This window comes from Coregonus lavaretus (assembly GCF_964263955.1).
Source record: "Coregonus lavaretus genome assembly, chromosome: 5".
Classification (NCBI taxonomy): Eukaryota; Metazoa; Chordata; class Actinopteri; order Salmoniformes; family Salmonidae; genus Coregonus; species Coregonus lavaretus.
Window position 1 is genome coordinate 10,679,572 of NC_139992.1, and position 18,738 is coordinate 10,698,309.

General features: G+C 47.1%; 1 protein-coding gene across 1 annotated transcript in view; it reads left to right on the top strand.

The window, feature by feature from the left end:
• The first annotated feature begins 415 nt into the window (after positions 1 to 415).
• Positions 416 to 18,738, top strand: part of LOC311129567 (Krueppel-like factor 7) — a 47,904-nt gene continuing 29,581 nt past the window's right edge. The window contains exon 1 of the mRNA XM_084161899.1: positions 416 to 876. Within this exon, the coding sequence (XP_084018025.1) occupies positions 775 to 876 (102 nt within the window). The 5' untranslated portion in view covers positions 416 to 774. The remainder of the gene's footprint in view (positions 877 to 18,738) is intronic.

The following is an 18,738-nucleotide window of genomic DNA, read 5'->3' on the forward strand; positions in this document are numbered from 1 at the left end:
CATGTTTTAGGAGTATTAAATGTGTTTAAAATAAGTTATTTTGAAGCCTGGAAGGTTCGTATGCTTCCTGTTCAGCTACAGACTTCAACTGAGTGAAGGAAGTATGTTGCTGCGTTTATATAGCCATCTAAAAATAGCTCACCTTTCACTGCTATGTATGAACAGAGTGACAGCAACACAGAGCCAATAGCGGCTCTCCATTCATTCTTTTCCTCCCTTTTACCTATTTTAGCGCCGCCTTAATTGGACGCCAGTGAGATCATCAAACCCTATTTACCTTATATGGTCACGCACGGAATTGATTGACAACAAACCACTCCCCCCTCCGAGTCGCTTGGCTCGCTCCGCTCACTAGACAGCTAGCCCGAGCTACTCGCCCAGTCGCCTGATTAAGCTACTGCAGCCAGTGGAAAAAGCAACCTGGAATTTATAGAGCGAAGATTGCATCTCTGGCAATGCGGAAATAGATGGACGTTTCAAGTCACCGAGCTGGCATCCCACTCCTGGACTGAAGACCTGAGAGTTAACGCTAGAGAAAAAAGGATTGCAGTTCAGTGACATAATATTCAACTCTTCTTTTTCTGTTGTTTATAGTGGTTCTTCTGTGTATTATTTAGTTCCAGTGGTATATAGAGATATACTTTCTGGTGCATGGACAGACGCACAGAGCAGGATCTGAATACATTTTTTTTTTGTTAATCCCTCACCATACAAAAGTGGGGTTGTATTTTTTCCGGTGGATCAAAGTAAATTATTTTCAAATCGCGCATCAACATGGACGTGTTGGCGAATTACAGTATTTTTCAGGAACTCCAACTCGTGCATGACACTGGCTATTTCTCTGCAATGCCTTCGCTGGAGGAGAACTGGCAGCAGGTGACTTACTGCTTTTTCTTTACTTTACAGTAGTAGCCTAGTATTTGTAAATCATCACTTGTACGCTGCTGAGGCTCCGGAGCTCGAGCTGCTGAGTTGCGGCGCTCACATGTTAGCCCATGCAGCCTGTCATGAAAACATTCTCAAGTTGATCACACTAGCAGGCAGCACGGTCTAGAGGGAGAGAGGCTGCTATGGACGCGTCTGTGATATACTATCTAGTTTGTCTAGCTCATCTCTGTCTTAAACGGCTCTTGATTGCATCTCGCTTGCCGATTGTAACGGTTTTATACTGCAATGAATGACAAGCAATGTCTTGTTGGAGACAAGTCTGCATTCTTCATGTTATTTGATTGTTTTTGTTGGTTATATGAATGGATCATAGCACCTTGATTGCACGGTAGGCTATAATAGTGCTATAATTTGGTTTTAAGCACAAGACGCTATTTGAATAACATTGTGATGGTTTATAATTGCAGTGGTTTTTAGTGTATTGAATGCAGAGCGCGGATCGATACGGCCGTCTGTCATTCGTTCTATTTGGTTTATTCCTAAATGATGGCAACCAACCTGAGAGCTTGTGGCACACACAAAATTGCACGTCTGTCAGGTGCGATTTTAGAAGGCGTGGGGCAATTCAGGGATCGAAGTATGACACTTAACTAATAACAAGAGACTTGTTCTTAAATAATGCATCCGCATCTGTCAGATTACTTGGTGTTTTCAGCCTGTTGGTACGAGAACCAACTCCAGATAGTGATGTAGAATATATTCTAACGCCGAGCCGGGAGGATGTAGGCGTGAGGGGGATGAGCAAGACTGCATGAGGAGAAGAGTGGGGGTTTGTGTGTGTGTGTGGTAACCTAGTGAACGTATAGTGCTTTTGGTTGGAAATCCACTCTCACCAGTGAGCCGAATGGAGCCTGTGATGTTACTGGAAAGCCGTAAAAAAAAAAATATCCCCTGTATTTGTCTCTGTGTCATTGTGACATGTCGCGCTTGACATGTAGGCAAACCACTCATTCATTAGAATGAAGTCGTCCGCAGGGCTGGCAGTGGTACAGTGAGCACACACAGGCATGGCCAAGAAGGCAGACGTGCCAACGCTACTGCCAGTCACCACTTATCCCACTTCTGTGGGTGACTTACTGACACTAATTCACATGACTAGATCCTACTACTATTTGGTCAAATGATGCTAATGGTTTATAGGAAAGGAGGGGTTGTGATATTACTGTGTAATAATAATCGGTGAGTCATTTCATGGAATGAGCTCAGGTATCTGTTATTTTTAAAGATGGAGACTGGTAAGCTTTTGAGTGCTTGGCCAGTGTTACTGATTCGGTGCGCGTGGTGAGATGAGCGCTTGTGAGTCGGTACTAGAGCTCCACTCTGCTGTGCGCACGGCTGCACGTATCGGCTGGTCTCGGGTTGATGGGCTGTCTCCCCCAACTCATTGCAATTCCATGTGCTCAACTGCGGGAAATGAATCGGCTGGTTATTTATCGCTAGTGTGTGAGTGTGAAAAGGATCCAGCAGACCCCCTGAGCCCCCCTTACACACACCCACACACACACACACACACACACACACACACACACACACACACACACACATACACACACACGGTTGGCTGGCATGTGCTAATGGAAAGCTGTGGTCTGGCAGGGCTCATCCCACCACTTTCATCAGTAATTGGCTGCTTGCTGTCAGACAGACAGACAGACAGACAGGCAGAGTCTACTCTGCTCCATCTATCATTCCCCCTCTTTGTTGTCTCATATAACCTATTCACTTTTTGTGTCAATTAGCAGCCTTGACACACACAGGGAATATTGCCTTTTTATCACAAGGCTGTTGTACATAAAATCTGTCCATGTGGTAACGTTTGTTTGTTGTGTGTGTCCTGTGTGTTTACCTAGCTGGCTCTGACACCATGGTGCCATGTTGTTTGGAATGGCTGTCAGGCCGGCCTACTGACAGGTTTGTGAGGACCTTGTGTCTGGGGGGAATATGGTTGGTGAGGACCTTGGGTCTGGGGAGAATATGTGTTACCAATTGTTTTCTTGGTGACTATGGTCCCAGCTCCCTTGAGATCATTGACAAGATCCTCCCGTGTAGTTCTGGGCTGATTCCTCACCGTTCTCATGATCATTGCAACTGCACAAGGTGAGATCTTGCATGGAGCCCCAGGCCGAGGGAGATTGACAGGTCTTTTGTGTTTCTTCCATTTGCGAATAATCACACCAACTGTTGTCACCTTCTCACCAAGCTGCTTGGCGATGGTCTTGTAGCCCATTCCAGCCTTGTGTAGGTCTACAATCTTGTCCCTGACATCCTTGGAGAGCTCTTTGGTCTTGGCCATGGTGGAGAGTTTGGAATCTGATTGATTGATTGCTTCTGTGGACAGGTGTCTTTTATACAGGTAACAAACTGAGATTAGGAGCACTCCCTTTAAGAGTGTGCTCCTAATCTCAGCTCGTTACCTGTATAAAAGACACCTGGGAGCCAGAAATCTTTCTGATTGAGAGGGGGTCAAATACTTATTTCCCTCATTAAAATGCAAATCTATTTATAACATTTTTGACATGCATTTTTCTGGATGTTTTTTGTTGTTATTCTGTCTCTCACTGTTCAAATAAACCTAGCATTAAAATTATAGACTGATCATTTCTTTGTCAGTGGGCAAACGTACAAAATCAGCAGGGGATCAAATACTTTTTTCCCTCACTGTATATATATAGAGAGAGAGGGTGGAAATATATAGAGAGAGAGGAATAGAGAGAGAGGGTAAGAGAGAGAGAGAGGAATAGAGAGAGAGAGATATTTCACTTTTGTTTACTATCTACTTCACTTGCCTTGGCAATGTTAACATACGTTTCCCATGCCAATAAAGTCCTTAAATTGAAATTGAATTGAATTGAGAGAGAGAGAGAGAGAGAGAGAGAAAGAGAGAGAGAGAGAGAGAGAGAGAGAGAGAGAGAGAGAGAGAGAGAAAGAGAATGGGGGGAGAGAGAGGGGTGAGAGAGAGGGAGGACTACTTCATCACATATGGCTCGCCGCCGGCCCTTCATCATACAGTCCTATCCCCTCCTGGCCTACCCCCCCCCCCCCCCCCAGCACTGAAACTCAATTCACCCATATCGCGTCCATTATGGCCTGATTCATGCTCTGTTCACCGGGGTCCTGCAACAGCCATCCATCTTGTCAGAGCGAGGGAGGAAGGGAAGGAAGGTTGCCTGTCGTTTACCTTCTCCTGCCTGGCAGATCTAGGGCCACGCTAGATGGAGTAGACGCTATCCTATCAAGCCATCCGACCGCAACGGTAAAAACATCAGGCAACTTTAACGGTGTCGAGCAGCGTACGCCGGCCGTACTAGAAAAACCTATTTTATCCACCTGTCTACCCAGACAGGACAGGGCTTTTTTCAACTCACTCGCTTTCCACCCCCTCCTTTCGCCCCCTCATTCCCTTCCTCTCTACCTCCATCAAGTGGGACTTTTATGGTTTGTCCTTAAAAAAGTGATGTCCTCTATTCATCTTCCTCTATTCCTCTCTCTCTCTCTCTCTCTCTCTCTATTCCTCTCTCTCTCTCTCTCTCTCTCTCTATTCTCTCTCTCTCTCTCTCTCTCTCTCTCTCTCTCTCTCTCTCTCTCTCTCTCTCTCTCTCTCTCTCTCTCTCTCTCTCTCTCTCTCTCTCTTTCTCTCTTTCTCAATTTCATTTTAAGGGCTTTGCCAAAGCAAGTAAAATAGATAATAAAAAAAGTGAAATAAACATTCAAAAATCAACAGTAAACATTACACTCACAAAAGTTCCAAAAGAATAAAGACATTTCAAATGTCATATTATGTCTACAGTCGTGGTCAAAAGTTTTGAGAATGACACAAATACTAATTTTCACAAAGTCTGCTGCCTCAGTTTTGATGATGGCAATTTGCATATACTTCAGAATGTCATGAAGAGTGATCAGATGAATTGCAATTAATTGCAAAGTCCCTCTTTGCCATGAAAATTAACTTAAGCCCCAAAAAACATTTCCACTGCATTTCAGCCCTGCCACAAAAGGACCAGCTGCCATCATGTCAGTGATTCTCTCGTTAACACAGGTGAGAGTGTTGACGAGGACAAGGCTGGAGATCACGCTGTCATGCTGATTGAGTTAGAATAACAGACTGGAAGCTTTAAAAGGAGGGTGGTGCTTGAAATCATTGTTCTTCCTCTGTTAACCATGGTTACCTGCAAGGAAACACGTGCTGTCATCATTGCTTTGCACAAAAAGGGCTTCACAGGCAAGTATATTGCTGCTAGTAAGATTGCACCTAAATCAACCATTTATCGGATCATCAAGAACTTCAAGGAGAGAGGTTAAATTGTTGTGAAGAAGGCGTCAGGGCAACCAAGAAAGTCCAGCAAGCGCCAGGACCGTCTCCTAAAGTTGATTCAGCTGCGGGATCGGGGCACCACCAGTGCAGAGCTTGCTCAGGAATGGCAGCAGGCAGGTGTGAGTGCATCTGCACGCACAGTGAGGCGAAGACTTTTGGAGGTGGCCTGGTGTCAAGAAGGGCAGCAAAGAAGCAACTTCTCTCCAGGAAAAACATCAGGGACAGACTGATATTCTGCAAAAGGTACAGGGATTGGACTGCTGAGGACTGGGATAAAGTCATTTTCTCTGATGAATCCCCTTTCCGATTGTTTGGGGCATCCGGAAAACACCTTGTCCGGAGAAGACAAGGTGAGCGCTACCATCAGTCCTGTGTCATGCCAACAGTAAAGCATCCTGAGACCATTCATGTGTAGGGTTGCTTCTCAGCCAAGGGAGTGGGCTCACTCACAATTTTGCCTAAGAACACAGCCATGAATAAAGAATGGTACCAACACATCCTCCGAGAGCAACTTCTCCCAACCATCTAAGAACAGTTTGGTGACGACCAATGCCTTTTCCAGCATGATGGAGCACCTTGCCATAAGGCAAAAGTGATAACTAAGTGCCTCTGGGAACAAAACATCGAAATGTTGGGTCCATGGCCAGGAAACTCCCCAGACCTTAATCCCATTGAAAACTTGTGGTCGATCCTCAAGAGGTGGGTGGACAAACAAATACCCACAAATTCTGACAAACTCCAAGCATTGATTATGCAAGAATGGGCTGCCATCAGTCAGGATGTGGCCCAGAAGTTAATTGACAGCATGCCAGGGCGGATTGCAGAGGTCTTGAAAAAGAAGGGTCAACACTGCAAATATTGACTTTTTGCATAAACTTAATGTAATTGTCAATAAAAGCCTTTGGCACTTATGGAATGCTTGTAATTATACTTCAGTATACCATAGTAACATCTGACAAAAATATCTCATAACACTGAAGCACCAAACTTTGTGAAGATCAATACTTGTGTCATTCTCAAAACATTTGACCACGACTGTATATACAGTGTTGTAATGATGTGCAAAGAGTTAAAGTACAAAAGGGAAAATAAATCAACATAAATATAGGTATTTACAATGGTGTTTGTTCTTCATTGGTTGCCCTTTTCTTGTGGCAACAGGTCACAAATCTTGCTGCTGTGATTGCACATAGCATTCTAGTTTCTACTCAGTTTTTTTGTAAATTCTTTCCAATGTGTCAAGTAATTCTCTTTTTCTTTTCTCATGATTTAGTTGGGTCTAAATGTGTTGTTATCCTGGGGCTCTGTGGGGTCTGCTTGTGTTTCTGAACAGAGCCCCAGGACCAGCTTGCTTAGGGGGCTCTTCTCCAGGTTCATCTCTCTGTAGGTGATGGCTTTGTTATGGAAGGTTTCGGAATCGCTTCCTTTTAGATGGTTGTAGAATCGAACGGCTCTTTTCTGGATTTTGATAATTAGCGGGTATCGGCCTAATTCTGCTCTTACATTTACATTTACATTTTAGTCATTTAGCAGACGCTCTTATCCAGAGCGACTTACATATATATATTTTTTTATACTGGCCCCCTGTGGGAATCGAACCCACAACCCTGGCGTTGCAAACACCATGCTCTATCAACTGAGCTACATCCCTGCCAGCCATTCCCTCCCCTACCCTGGATGACGCTGGGCCAATTGTGCGCCGCCCATGAGTCTCCCGGTCGCGGCCGGCTGCGACAGAGCCTGGATTTGAACCAGGATCTCTAGTGACACAGTTAGCACTGCGATGCAGTGCCTTAGACCACTGCGCCAATCAGGAGATGCATTATTTGGTGTTTTTCGTGTTTTTCGTTGTACACAGAGGATATTTTTGCAGAATTCTGCATGCAGAGTCTCAATTTGGTGTTTGTCCCATTTTGTGAATTCTTGGTTGGTGAGCGGACCCCAGACCTCACAACCATAAAGGGCAATGGGTTCTATAAACTGATTCAAGTATTTTTAGCCATATCCTAATTGGTATGTCAAATTTTATGTTCCTTTTGATGGCATAGAAGGCCCTTCTTGCCATGTCTCTCAGATTGTTCATAGCTTTGTGGAAGTTACCTGTGGTGCTGATGTTTAGGCCGAGGTATGTATAGTTTTTTGTGTGCTCTAGGGCAACGGTGTCTGGATGGAATTTGTATTTGTGGTTTTTTGGAACACCATTATTTTTGTCTTACTGAGATTTACTGTCAGGGCCCAGGTCTGACAGAATCTGTGCAGAAGATCTAGGTGCTGTCTGTCTCTCTCTCTCTCTCTCTCTCTCTCTCGCTCTCACTCTCTCTCTCTCTCTCTCTCTCTCTCTCTCTCTCTCTCTCTCTCTCTCTCTCTCTCTCTCTCTTCTCTCTCTCTCTCTCTCTCTCTCTCTCTCTCTCTCTCTCTTTCTTTCTCTCTCTCGCAATTCAATTCAATTCAAAGGGTTTTATTGGCATGAGAAACTTATGTTTACATTGCCAAAACAAATGGAATAGATAATAAACAAAAGGGAAATAAACAAGGGAAAAAACTGTCAGTAAACGTTACAAAAGTCTCTCTCTCTCCTTCTCCCTCCTCTCCCTCTATCTCTCTCTCTCACTCCCCCTCTCTCTCCCCCTATCTATCTTTCCCCCTCTCTCCTCTCCTTCTCTCTCCCCCTCTCTCTCTCCCTCCCCCTCTCTCTCTGTCTTCCCCCCTCTCTCTCTCTTTCTCCCCCTCTCCTTGTCTCTCTCTCTCCTCTGAGTCCCTGTGGAGACAACACTGCTGCTGCTGGCTGAGCTATCTATCTCTCTCACCCGGCTTGAAACAAAGACGCCATTGCTCACTGTCACCAGGAGACAGAGGGGAGAGAGAGAGGGGGGGGAGAGAGAGCGTGAGAGAGAGAGTGGCCCAATGTAATCATCGCTCTTCTGTCCGTCCTCTGTAGAAAGGTAGGGATTATTTAGCCAGGGACCCGTGAGGGGGGTTAATTCAAAGTGAGGCTGTTTGTGCAACAAGAGGGTCCCTGTAGTCTCTGTCTCCCTCCACAAACACACACACACACACACATGCACGCACACAAACACACACACACAGCCCTGTGAGGCTCGTCATTGGCTGCTGAGGAGATTGTAATGGGTAGGGGAGGCCAGAGCAGGTGGGTCTGCCTGGGGACAGGAGAAGAAGTAAAAAACACCATTAAAACCCAATTAACCAGCCTCACCTGAGAGACAGTGTGGAGACAGAGAGAGGGAGCGGGAGGGAGGGAGGGAGGGAGGAGGTGATTTGTTGTTTCTTTGTGTGTCTGTGTGTATGTCAGTCTGGCTGGCTGATTGGCTGTCTATCTGTCTGTCTATCGCTTGGTCTGTATGCATGTCTGTCTGTTTGTCTGGTTGTCTGTGTGTCTGGCTGTCTGTCTAACTAACTGGCTGTATGTGTGTCTACCTGACTAACTGGCTGTCTGGCTGTATACAGTGCCTTGCAAAAGTATTCATCCCCCTTGGCGTTTTTCCTATTTTGTTGCATTACAACCTGTAATTTAAATGGATTTTTATTTGGATTTCATGTAATGGACATACACAAAATAGTCAAAATTGGTGAAGAGAAATGAAAAAAATAACTTGTTTCAAAAAATTCTACAAAATAAATAACGGAAATGTTGTGCATGCATATGTATTCACCCCCTTTGCTATGAAGCCCATAAATAAGATCTGGTGCAACCAATTACCTTCATAAGTAACATAATTAGTTAAATAAAGTCCACCTGTGTGCAATCTAAGTGTCACATGATCTCAGTATATATACACCTGTTCTGAAAGGCCCCAGAGTCTGCAACACCACTAAGCAAAGGGCACCACCAAGCAAGCGGCACCATGAAGACCAAGGAGCTCTCCAAACAGGTCAGGGACAAAGTTTTGGAGAATTACAGATCAGGGTTGGGTTATAAAAACATATCAGAAACTTTGAACATCCCACGGAGCACCATTAAATTCATTATTAAAAAATAGAAAGAATATGGCACCACAACAAACCTGCCAAGAGAGGGGCCGCCCACCAAAACTCACGGACCAGGCAAGGAGGGCATTAATCAGAGAGGCAACAAAGATACCAAAGATAACCCTGAAGGAGCTGCAAAGCTCCACAGCGGAGATTGGAGTATCTGTCCATAGGACCACTTTAAGCCGTATACTCCACAGAGCTGGGCTTTATGGAAGAGTGGCCAGAAAAAAGCCATTCTTTAAAGAAATAAATAAGCAAACATGTTTGGTGTTCGCCAAAAGGCATGTGGGAGACTCCCCAAACATATGGAAGAAGGTACTCTGGTCAGATCAGACAAAAATTGAGCTTTTTGGCCATCAAGGAAAACGCTATGTCTGGCGGAAACCCAACACCTCTCATCACCCCGAGAACACCATCCCCACAGTGAAGCATGGTGGTGGCAGCATCATGCTGTGGGATGTTTTCATCAGCAGGGACTGGGAAACTGGTCAGAATTGAAGGAATGATGGATGGCGTTAAATACAGGGAAATTCTTGAGGAAACCTGTTTCAGTCTTCCAGAGATTTGAGACAGGAACGGAGGTTCACCTTCCAGCAGGACAATGACCCTAAGCATACTGCTAAAGCAACACTCAAGTGGTTTAAGGGGAAACATTAACAGTGAGGGAAAAAAGTATTTGATCCCCTGCTGATTTTGTACGTTTGCCCACTGACAAAGACATGATCAGTCTATAATTTTAATGGTAGGTTTATTTGATCAGTGAGAGACAGAATAACAACCACAAAAATCCAGAAAAACGCATGTCAAAAATGTTATAAAGTTGGCCACCAGGTTTGCACACATCTCAGGAGGGATTTTGTTCCACTCCTCTTTGCAGATCTTCTCCAAGTCATTAAGGTTTCGAGGCTGACGTTTGGCAACTCGAACCTTCAGCTCCCTCCACAGATTTTCTATGGGATTAAGGTCTGGAGACTGGCTAGGCCACTCCAGGACCTTAATGTGCTTCTTCTTGAGCCACTCCTTTGTTGCCTTGGCCGTGTGTTTTGGGTCATTGTCATGCTGGAACACCCATCCACGACCCATTTTCAATGCCCTGGCTGAGGGAAGGAGGTTCTCACCCAAGATTTGATGGTACATGGCCCCGTCCATCGTCCTTACCGTTCTCATGATCATTGCAACGCCGAGGGAGATTGACAGTTATTTTGTGTTTCTTCCATTTACGAATAATCGCACCAACTGTTGTCACCTTCTCACCAAGCTGCTTGGCGATGGTCTTGTAGCCCATTCCAGCCTTGTGTAGGTCTACAATCTTGTCCCTGACATCCTTGGAGAGCTCTTTGGTCTTGGCCATGGTGGAGAGTTTGGAATCTGATTGATTGATTGCTTCTGTGGACAGGTGTCTTTTATACAGGTAACAAGCTGAGATTAGGAGCACTCCCTTTAAGTCACCTCCTCACAGTCCCATCTCTCTCCCTCTCTCCGCCATGCCTCACAGTCCCGTCTCACTCTTTCTCAATTAAATTGAATTAAATTCAATTTAGGGCTTTATTGGCATGGGAAACGTATGTTAACATTGCCAAAGCAAGTGAAGTAGATAGTAAACAAAAGTGAAATAAACAATAAAAATTAACAGTAAACATTACACTCAGATGTTCCAAAAGAATAAAGACATTTCAAATGTCATATTATGTATATATACAGTGTTGTAACAATGTGCAAATAGTTAAAGTACAAATGGGAAAATAAATAAACATAAATATGGGTTGTATTTACAATGGTGTTTGTTCTTCACTGGTTGCCCTTTTCTTGTGGCAACAGGTCACACATCATCTTGATGATGTGATTGCACACTGTGGTATTTTACCCAGTAGATAAGGGAGTTTATCAAAATGTGGTTTGTTTTTGAATTCTTTGTGGATCGTGTAATCTGAGGGAAATATGTGTCTCTATATGGTCATACATTTGGCAGGCCTCACAGTCCCGTCTCTCTCCCTCTCTCTCTCTCCCTCTCTCTCCGCCATGCCTCACAGTCCCATCTCTCTCCCTCTCTCTCCCTCTCTCTCCCTCTCTCTCCGCCACGCCTCACAGTCCCGTCTCTCTCCCTCTCTCTCCGCCATGCCTCACAGTCCCCTCTCTCTCCCTCACTCTCCCTTTCTCTCCTCCATGCCTCACAAGTCCCGTCTCTCTCCCTCTCTCTCTGCCATGCCTCACATTCCCGTCTCTCTCCCTCTCTCTCCTCCATGCCTCACAGTCCCGTCTCTCTCCCTCTCTCTCTGCCATGCCTCACAGTCCCGTTTCTCTCCCTCTCTCTCCTCCATGCCTCACAGGCCTGTCTCTCTCCCTCTCTCCCCTCCATGCCTCACAGTCCCGTCTCTCTCCCTCTCTCTCTGCCATGCCTCACATTCCCGTCTCTCTCATTCTGGGCCACCGCGTTTTTTTTCTCTCCTCTTTTTTGTTTTCAGAGCATCTATTTTAGTACCTTCAGGAATTTGAAGCTCTAATTGATTTGTTTTCACCAGGCTGTATTTTAGATTGCAGGCTGTGTCTGTCTGATTGAAATGCACGTAGCTAGTCCTGTACTGTGAGTACTCTACTGTACCACTACAATACGTTATATCGATAGAAAAAAAACTGTAGGCAATGGCAGAATACAGGTTTGACCTGAGATATTGGGGGAGATATTGGCTTTTTATAATGACCTGAATGTGTGACAGGCTGGTCTTGGTATTGAAAGCCCCCCATTCCCTAGTACAGATGTATCTGCTGGTATTGTCATTCGGAAAGTTTGGAGTGACGGTGGAATTTGACCCAGGCTGGTTCCTGTCTTCTGTTAGGTCATCACAGAGTGACCCTGAGCCTCCTGCTCACCATCTTCACTGTAACCCAACACCGCTGCACTATCCCTCCATCCTGCCCTCTCTGCACTATCCCTCCATCCTTCCCTCTCTGCATTATCCCTCCATCCTGCCCTCTCTGCACTATCCCTCCATCCTGCCCTCTCTGCACTATCCCTCCATCCTGCCCTCTCTGCACTATCCCTCCCATCCTTCCCTCTCTGCACTATCCCTCCATCCTGCCCTCTCTGCATTATCCCTCCATCCTTCCCTCTCTGCACTATCCCTCCCATCCTTCCTCTCTGCACTATCCCTCCATCCTTCCCTCTCAGCACATTCCTCCATCCTTCCCTCTCTGCACTATCCCTCCATCCTGCCCTCTCTGCACTATCCCTCCATCCTTCTCTCTCTGCACTATCCCTCCCCTCCATCCTTCTCTCTCTCTCTACCTCTCTGTCCTATCATCCATCCTTGGCCTGCCTGCTTTGCTGCCTCTCTCTGCACATTTCATCCATCCCTACATCCTTCTCTCCCTCCCTCCATCCCTTCTCTATCTCTCCCTGTTCTCTTCCACACTCTCTCTCTCACAGACGGCCGGCTGACCTCCAGACCAGATCCAGCAGCCTAGTGAACTGGGTCATCTGAGAGAAGACTCCAGCCCCCCCCCCCCCCCCCATCCCCCTCTCCTGTCCTCCAGAGTTAATACTGCAGGCAGCAGCCATCCACAGCACAGCCAAAGCCACAGCTGAGCAGCATGCCTGTCTCTCTCTCACCTTCACACAGGGATCGCAGCCCAGCCCGGCCGCCCGGGGAAGCCAAGTTTGACAAGATAATGGATTGCCATGCAATGCATATTCGCCGCTGCAGTTTTTCGCATTTCACAGCCCAGTAACTCTCAGTACAGAAGCAGTGGTGAAGGGTAGAGAGAGGAAGGGAGGGTTGGGAGACTTGAAGAGAGAGAGGGAGGGAGGGTTAGGGGACATGGAGAGAGAGATGGAGGAGGGAGGGTTAGGGGACATGGAGAGAGAGGAGGGAGGGAGGGATAGGGGACATGGAGAGAGAGAGGAGGGTTAGGGGACATGGAGAGAGAGGGAGGTTTAGGGGACATGGAGAGAGAGAGGGAGGGTAGGGGACATGGAGAGAGAGAGGGGGGTTTAGGGGACATGGAGAGAGAGAGGGAGGGTTAGGGGACATTGAGAGAGAGAGGGAGGAGGTTTAGGGGACATGGAGAGAGAGAGGGAGGGAGGATTAGGGGACATGGAGGGAGAGAGAGAGAGAGAGAGAGAGAGAGAGAGAGAGAGAGAGAGAGAGAGAGAGAGAGAGAGAGAGAGAGAGAGAGAGGGAGGTTTAGGGGACATGGAGAGAGAGGTAGGGAGGTTAGGGGACATGGAGAGAGGGAGGGAGGAGGGTTAGGGGACATGGAGAGAGAGAGGGAGGGAGGGAGGGTTAGGGGACATGGAGAGAGGGAGGGAGGGTTAGGGGACATGGAGAGAGAGAGGGGGAGGTTTAAGGGACATGGAGAGAGAGGGGGGGGGGAGGGAGGGTTAGGGGACATGGAAAGAGAGAGAGGGAGGGAGGGAGGGTTAGGGGACATGGAGAGAGAGAGGGAGGGAGGGAGGGTTAGGGGACATGGAGAGAGAGAGGGAGGGTGGTTAGGGGGACATGGAGAGAGGGAGGGAGGGAGGGTTAGGGGACATGGAGAGAGGGAGGGAGGGAGGGTTAGGGGACATGGAGAGAGGGAGGGAGGGAGGGAGGTTAGGGGACATGGAGAGAGAGAGGGAGGGAGGGTTAGGGGACAGGAAGAGAGGGAGGGGAGGAACTGGTTAGGCCGGACATGGCGAGAGAGAGGGAGGGAGGGTTAGGGGACATGGAGAGAGGATGGGAGGGTTAGGGGACCTGGAGAGAGAGAGGGGAGGGAGGGTAGGGGTGGACATGAGAGAGAGGGGAGGGAGGGTTAGGGGACATGGAGACGTCGCGATGCGCGTCTCGTGTGCCGGTACTTCCCCCATGCGCCCTCCCCCAATATCATTCAAATGGATTTAGATGATTTGGGCTACCATAAGTGATGTACGTCTGGCCTATTTTAACCCCCCTCCCCACCCCCAGCCTACAGCCATCCCCTGTCTCCTACCTCCCTGAGACCCCTGCGAGCAGCCTGCTTTAAATTCCTGCCTTTATTGCCAGCCCTGCGTGCCTGCCTGCCTGCCTGCCTGCCTGCCTGCCTGCCTGGCTGCCTGCTTGCCTGTCTTGCCTCTCTCTCCTTTCTGTGATGTGTTGAGCTACAGGACACTGAGTGTTCCTCAGAACAGCCTCAATTCGTCAGGCCATGGACTCTACAAGGTGTCGAAAGCGTTCCACAGGGATTCTGGCCCATATTGCTTCCCACAGTTGTGTCATGTTGGCTGGATATCCTTTGGGTGGTGGACCATTCTTGATACACATGGGAAACTGTTGAGCATGAAAACCCACCATCGTTGCAGTTCTTGACACACTACCATACCCCATTCAAAGGCACTTAAATCTTTTGTCTTGCCCATTCACCCTCTGAATGGCACACACACACAATCCCTCAAATTAAGTGGACACTTCTGATGACGTATCATGACGTCTGACGAGTTGACACTTGCAGGGCAAGGGGCGAGGGAATAATTAATGAATTTTAAATGGACCGCTTTTGCCCGGAAATCTGTCTCTCGTTCATCCCACGGTTGTGTTTTCAGTCATTATATGCGCTACAGTCAATTATGATTGCATTTCATATCTTGGCTAGAAGACAACGCATCCGCAGACTTCGAATGTTAGCCATCCGACTATATCAGGTAAATCGAAAATTACAATAATTACAATGTATAAGTGTGATGTCAGGGAGGGTTGTATGCGCAAGCTAACGTTTCCAAAAGCTAACCAAACATAAACATAATTTATTTGATGATACGTGTTTGAGCCGTCATGTGCATTAGTAGCACAATTTCTAACTTATTTACATTCATTTTAACTTACACTGAAATGTTGACTTCTTCATATTAATGTTGGTTTTAAGTTTTGGCGGACTGTTCTTAGCAATGTACAATTATCGCAAATTGAATTATGGGGCGTTTCAGGCCCCGGAGTGAACATAATTGTACACTCGCAAACTCGATCAAAAACGAGGGCTGAGGGGCTTACGTTGCCAACTTACCTTGCTTGGTTAATAATTTGGACCGATGACAAAGATGGCCGCGGGGATAACCCCAAGGGCATAAGGCAAGGGTAAGTGGAGGAGGGTGTGTCTTTTATGTGTTTGAAACGCAGCCCATGTCTCAATTGTCTCAAGGCTTAAACATCCTTCTTTAACCTGTCTCCTCCCCTTCATCTACACTGATTGAAGTGGATTTAACAAGTGACATCAATAAAGGATCATAGCCTTCACCTGGATTCACCTGGTCAGTCTATGTCATGGAAAGAGCAGGTGTTCTTAATGTTTTGTACACTCAGTGTATATCCAGCTGAAGGCTCTCGTATCCTCTCCTCTCCTCTCCTCTCCTCTCCTCTCCTCTCCTCTCCTCTCCTCTCCTCTCCTCTCCTCTCCTCTCCTCTCCTCTCCTCTCCTCTCCTCTCCTCTCCTCTCCTCTCCTCTCCTCTCCTCTCCTCTCCTCTCCTCTCCTCTCCTCTCCTCTCCTCTCCCCTGCTCTCCTCTCCTCTCCTCTCCTCTCCTCTCCTCTCCTCTCCTCTCCTCTCCTCTCCTCTCCTCTCCTCTCCTCTCCTCTCCTCTCCTCTCCTCTCCTCTCCTCTCCTCTCCTCTCCTCTCCTCTCCTCTCCTCTCCTCTCCTCTCCTCTCCTCTCCTCTCCTCTCCTCTCTCCTCCCCTCCCCTGCTCTCCTCTCTCCTCCTCTCTCCTCCTATCATCTCCTCTGGGCTGTGTCTACCAGAACTACAGTTCCAGTTATGTAACCTCGGTGGAGTGCAGCTGGTTTCTCACAGCAGAGAGGCTGATCACTGGGGAGGGAAGAGGAGAAGGAAGTGGGGTCCCCCATAACATCACGTCCCATTCCCAACCAGCCCCCTGGTCTCTCACAGGGGATCGCTCCGGGGAAAACTGCAGCATTACGATCAGAGGGGGCTGTCGTGCCTTGCTGGGGAGAGGCAGGGGGCTGTGGGGTAGTGAGGTGGGGAGCCAGTGGAATCCCCCAGCATTAGGGACAGGGGCGCGGAGAGTGTGGAAACACCTGGACGGCTCTAGTGATGGATCCTTATGGCTCTGTGTGGTGGTTCAGTTTTTATACTTGGATCAGTTGGGACATCCGTTTCCACAGCAGTGTGTGAAGGGGCTAGGCATGCATGTGTGCTCGGATGCATGCACACACACACACACACGCACACACACACACAAACACACACACACACACACACACACACACAACACACACACACACACCCACACACTGCTTTGACCTGTTGTAATGTACTACTACTACTCTCCTCTTCACTCTACGCTGCACTCTTATGGCTCTCTCCACACTTCCACACTCAGACTACACACTCCACTCCAGCTCTCCACTGAGTAGCTGTCCGAGGACCATGCAGCCTAGTTTACTACCCAACCAGTCAGACAAGTTCTATCACTTTCTAAAACATGATAACACGTCTTTAAAAAAGAAAGGGCCCTACACTCCTGATACATCGTCAGAACATGAGGGCGAAGCACAGCGCTCCTCTGTTGAACATTACCGTGGCAACCCAGCTGTCACAGACTCATCGTCAGTTTCCTGTAATTCCCATTTCACAGTGTCTGTCGGGGATTATGTTTGCATAACTCACACCCCAACCTACACAGACAGAAACTGCAATAATACCACCAACTCTGCTTTTCCCACAGGCTAATCATTGTCTGGTAAGCATCTTTGGGTTTGAGAAAAGCGCTATCAACATACTATCCATTATTATTATTATTATTATCTATCACTGATGCAATTTATGTCCCAACCCCAGACAGACAGACATATGTTCTATTGGCCACTTCTGATCTGATTAAAGAACTTAACAACTGAATTGATACTTCATCAGCTGGTTTGTCTCATTTTTATGGAGATATGATGAGCATTGGCAGGCTTTACAAGGGGTGTGGGCAGCCAGGCCTGGGCAGGGTGGGCCAGACAGTATTGCGTCATCCATCCCCGTAGCTGCTTGTTGTTAACAGTTGGGCTGGGAGGGAGCTGGGTAATGCCGTGTCAATGCCATAAAGACAGCCCTGTTGTAATGGGCATTTCCTGTGTTAGCAGGCTCCTATTACACACACACACAGATACACACAAATACACACACACACACACATACACACACACACATATACCCACACACACACACACATACACACACACAGACACAAACACACACAGACACACACACTTTCTCAGCAAAACACAGCCAACACACCATCAGCAGCAGACTGCAGTTAGGCCCCATTCTGAGGGAGCAGGCCCTTTCATGAGCTGCGGGAGAGAGATAGGTTTCCCTTTGAAGTGGGGACACTTTTTACTGGCACACCGCTGTGTGTGTGTTCAGTTAAGTTCATGTTGCGCTGGTTAGATCGCACATCTCACACCTTAAAATCAGTTTGACGTTTTTTCAGCTGAATAGACAACAAAACCAAGAGAGAGAGAGAGAGAGAGAGAGAGAGAGAGAGAGAGAGGAGAGAGAGAAAGACAAAAAGACAGAGAGAAAGAGAGAGAGAGAGAGAGAGAGCGAGAGAGCGAGCGAGAGGTAATTGTAAAACAAACAATACTCTGCATTAAAAAACTTGTACTCTGTAAGTTGAAATGAATTATCATACTGTAGAGCAATATTATCCTGCAACAGCTGTTGTTATAACACCATTAGTTATTCTAATCAATTTATTTATGTTTTCTCATTTCCTTTTTCCTTTGAATTCATTCATAGTGGCTTCTTAATTAGAAACCATTCAAGTCAGACAGAAGCTCATGGGAGCACATAATTCAGCAGGCAGGTTAGCCCGGCAGACAGAGGCTACATCCCAAATGGCACCCTATTCCCTACATAGTGCACTCAGACTGAATAAGCCATTCATGCAAATGGAGCATAGATTAGATATGAACCAGCACAGTAAAGTACATTGGCTCTAGGAAAGCAGAACAAATGAACTCTGTATAAATGGGCAGTCTGACTCTGATAGAGCCTCAGCTTTAGTGTGTAAAGCTATAGGCTTGATCTTTAAGGATGAGTGGTGTGCCATATAGAGGTGACTGACTGGACAGGTCGCTGCTCTCTCCTCAGGACTAGATCAGTGGTTCCCAACCTTTTTCGGTTACTGTACCAACTGAATGTTGCTCTGCCCAGAGTTCCCCAGAAGTAACCCTTCATGTGCATTTTACCAGTAAGCCTATGGTCTCATTAGTCTTCTCAAGTACCCCCTGTGGATAGGCCAAGTACCCCTGGGCGTCCTAGTACCCCCTGTGGATAGGCCAAGTACCCCTGGGCGTCCTAGTACCCCCTGTGGATAGGCCAAGTACCCCTGGGCGTCCTAGTACCCCTGGTTGGGAACCACAGGAATAGATTACACACTTTAGAGGGAATTTTCGTTTCATCTTTGTGTTGCTTCATATCAAATGGATGTCTGGATTGTTGCTTCGCTCTGCTAGCTGGGCACATAGGGTGTCTT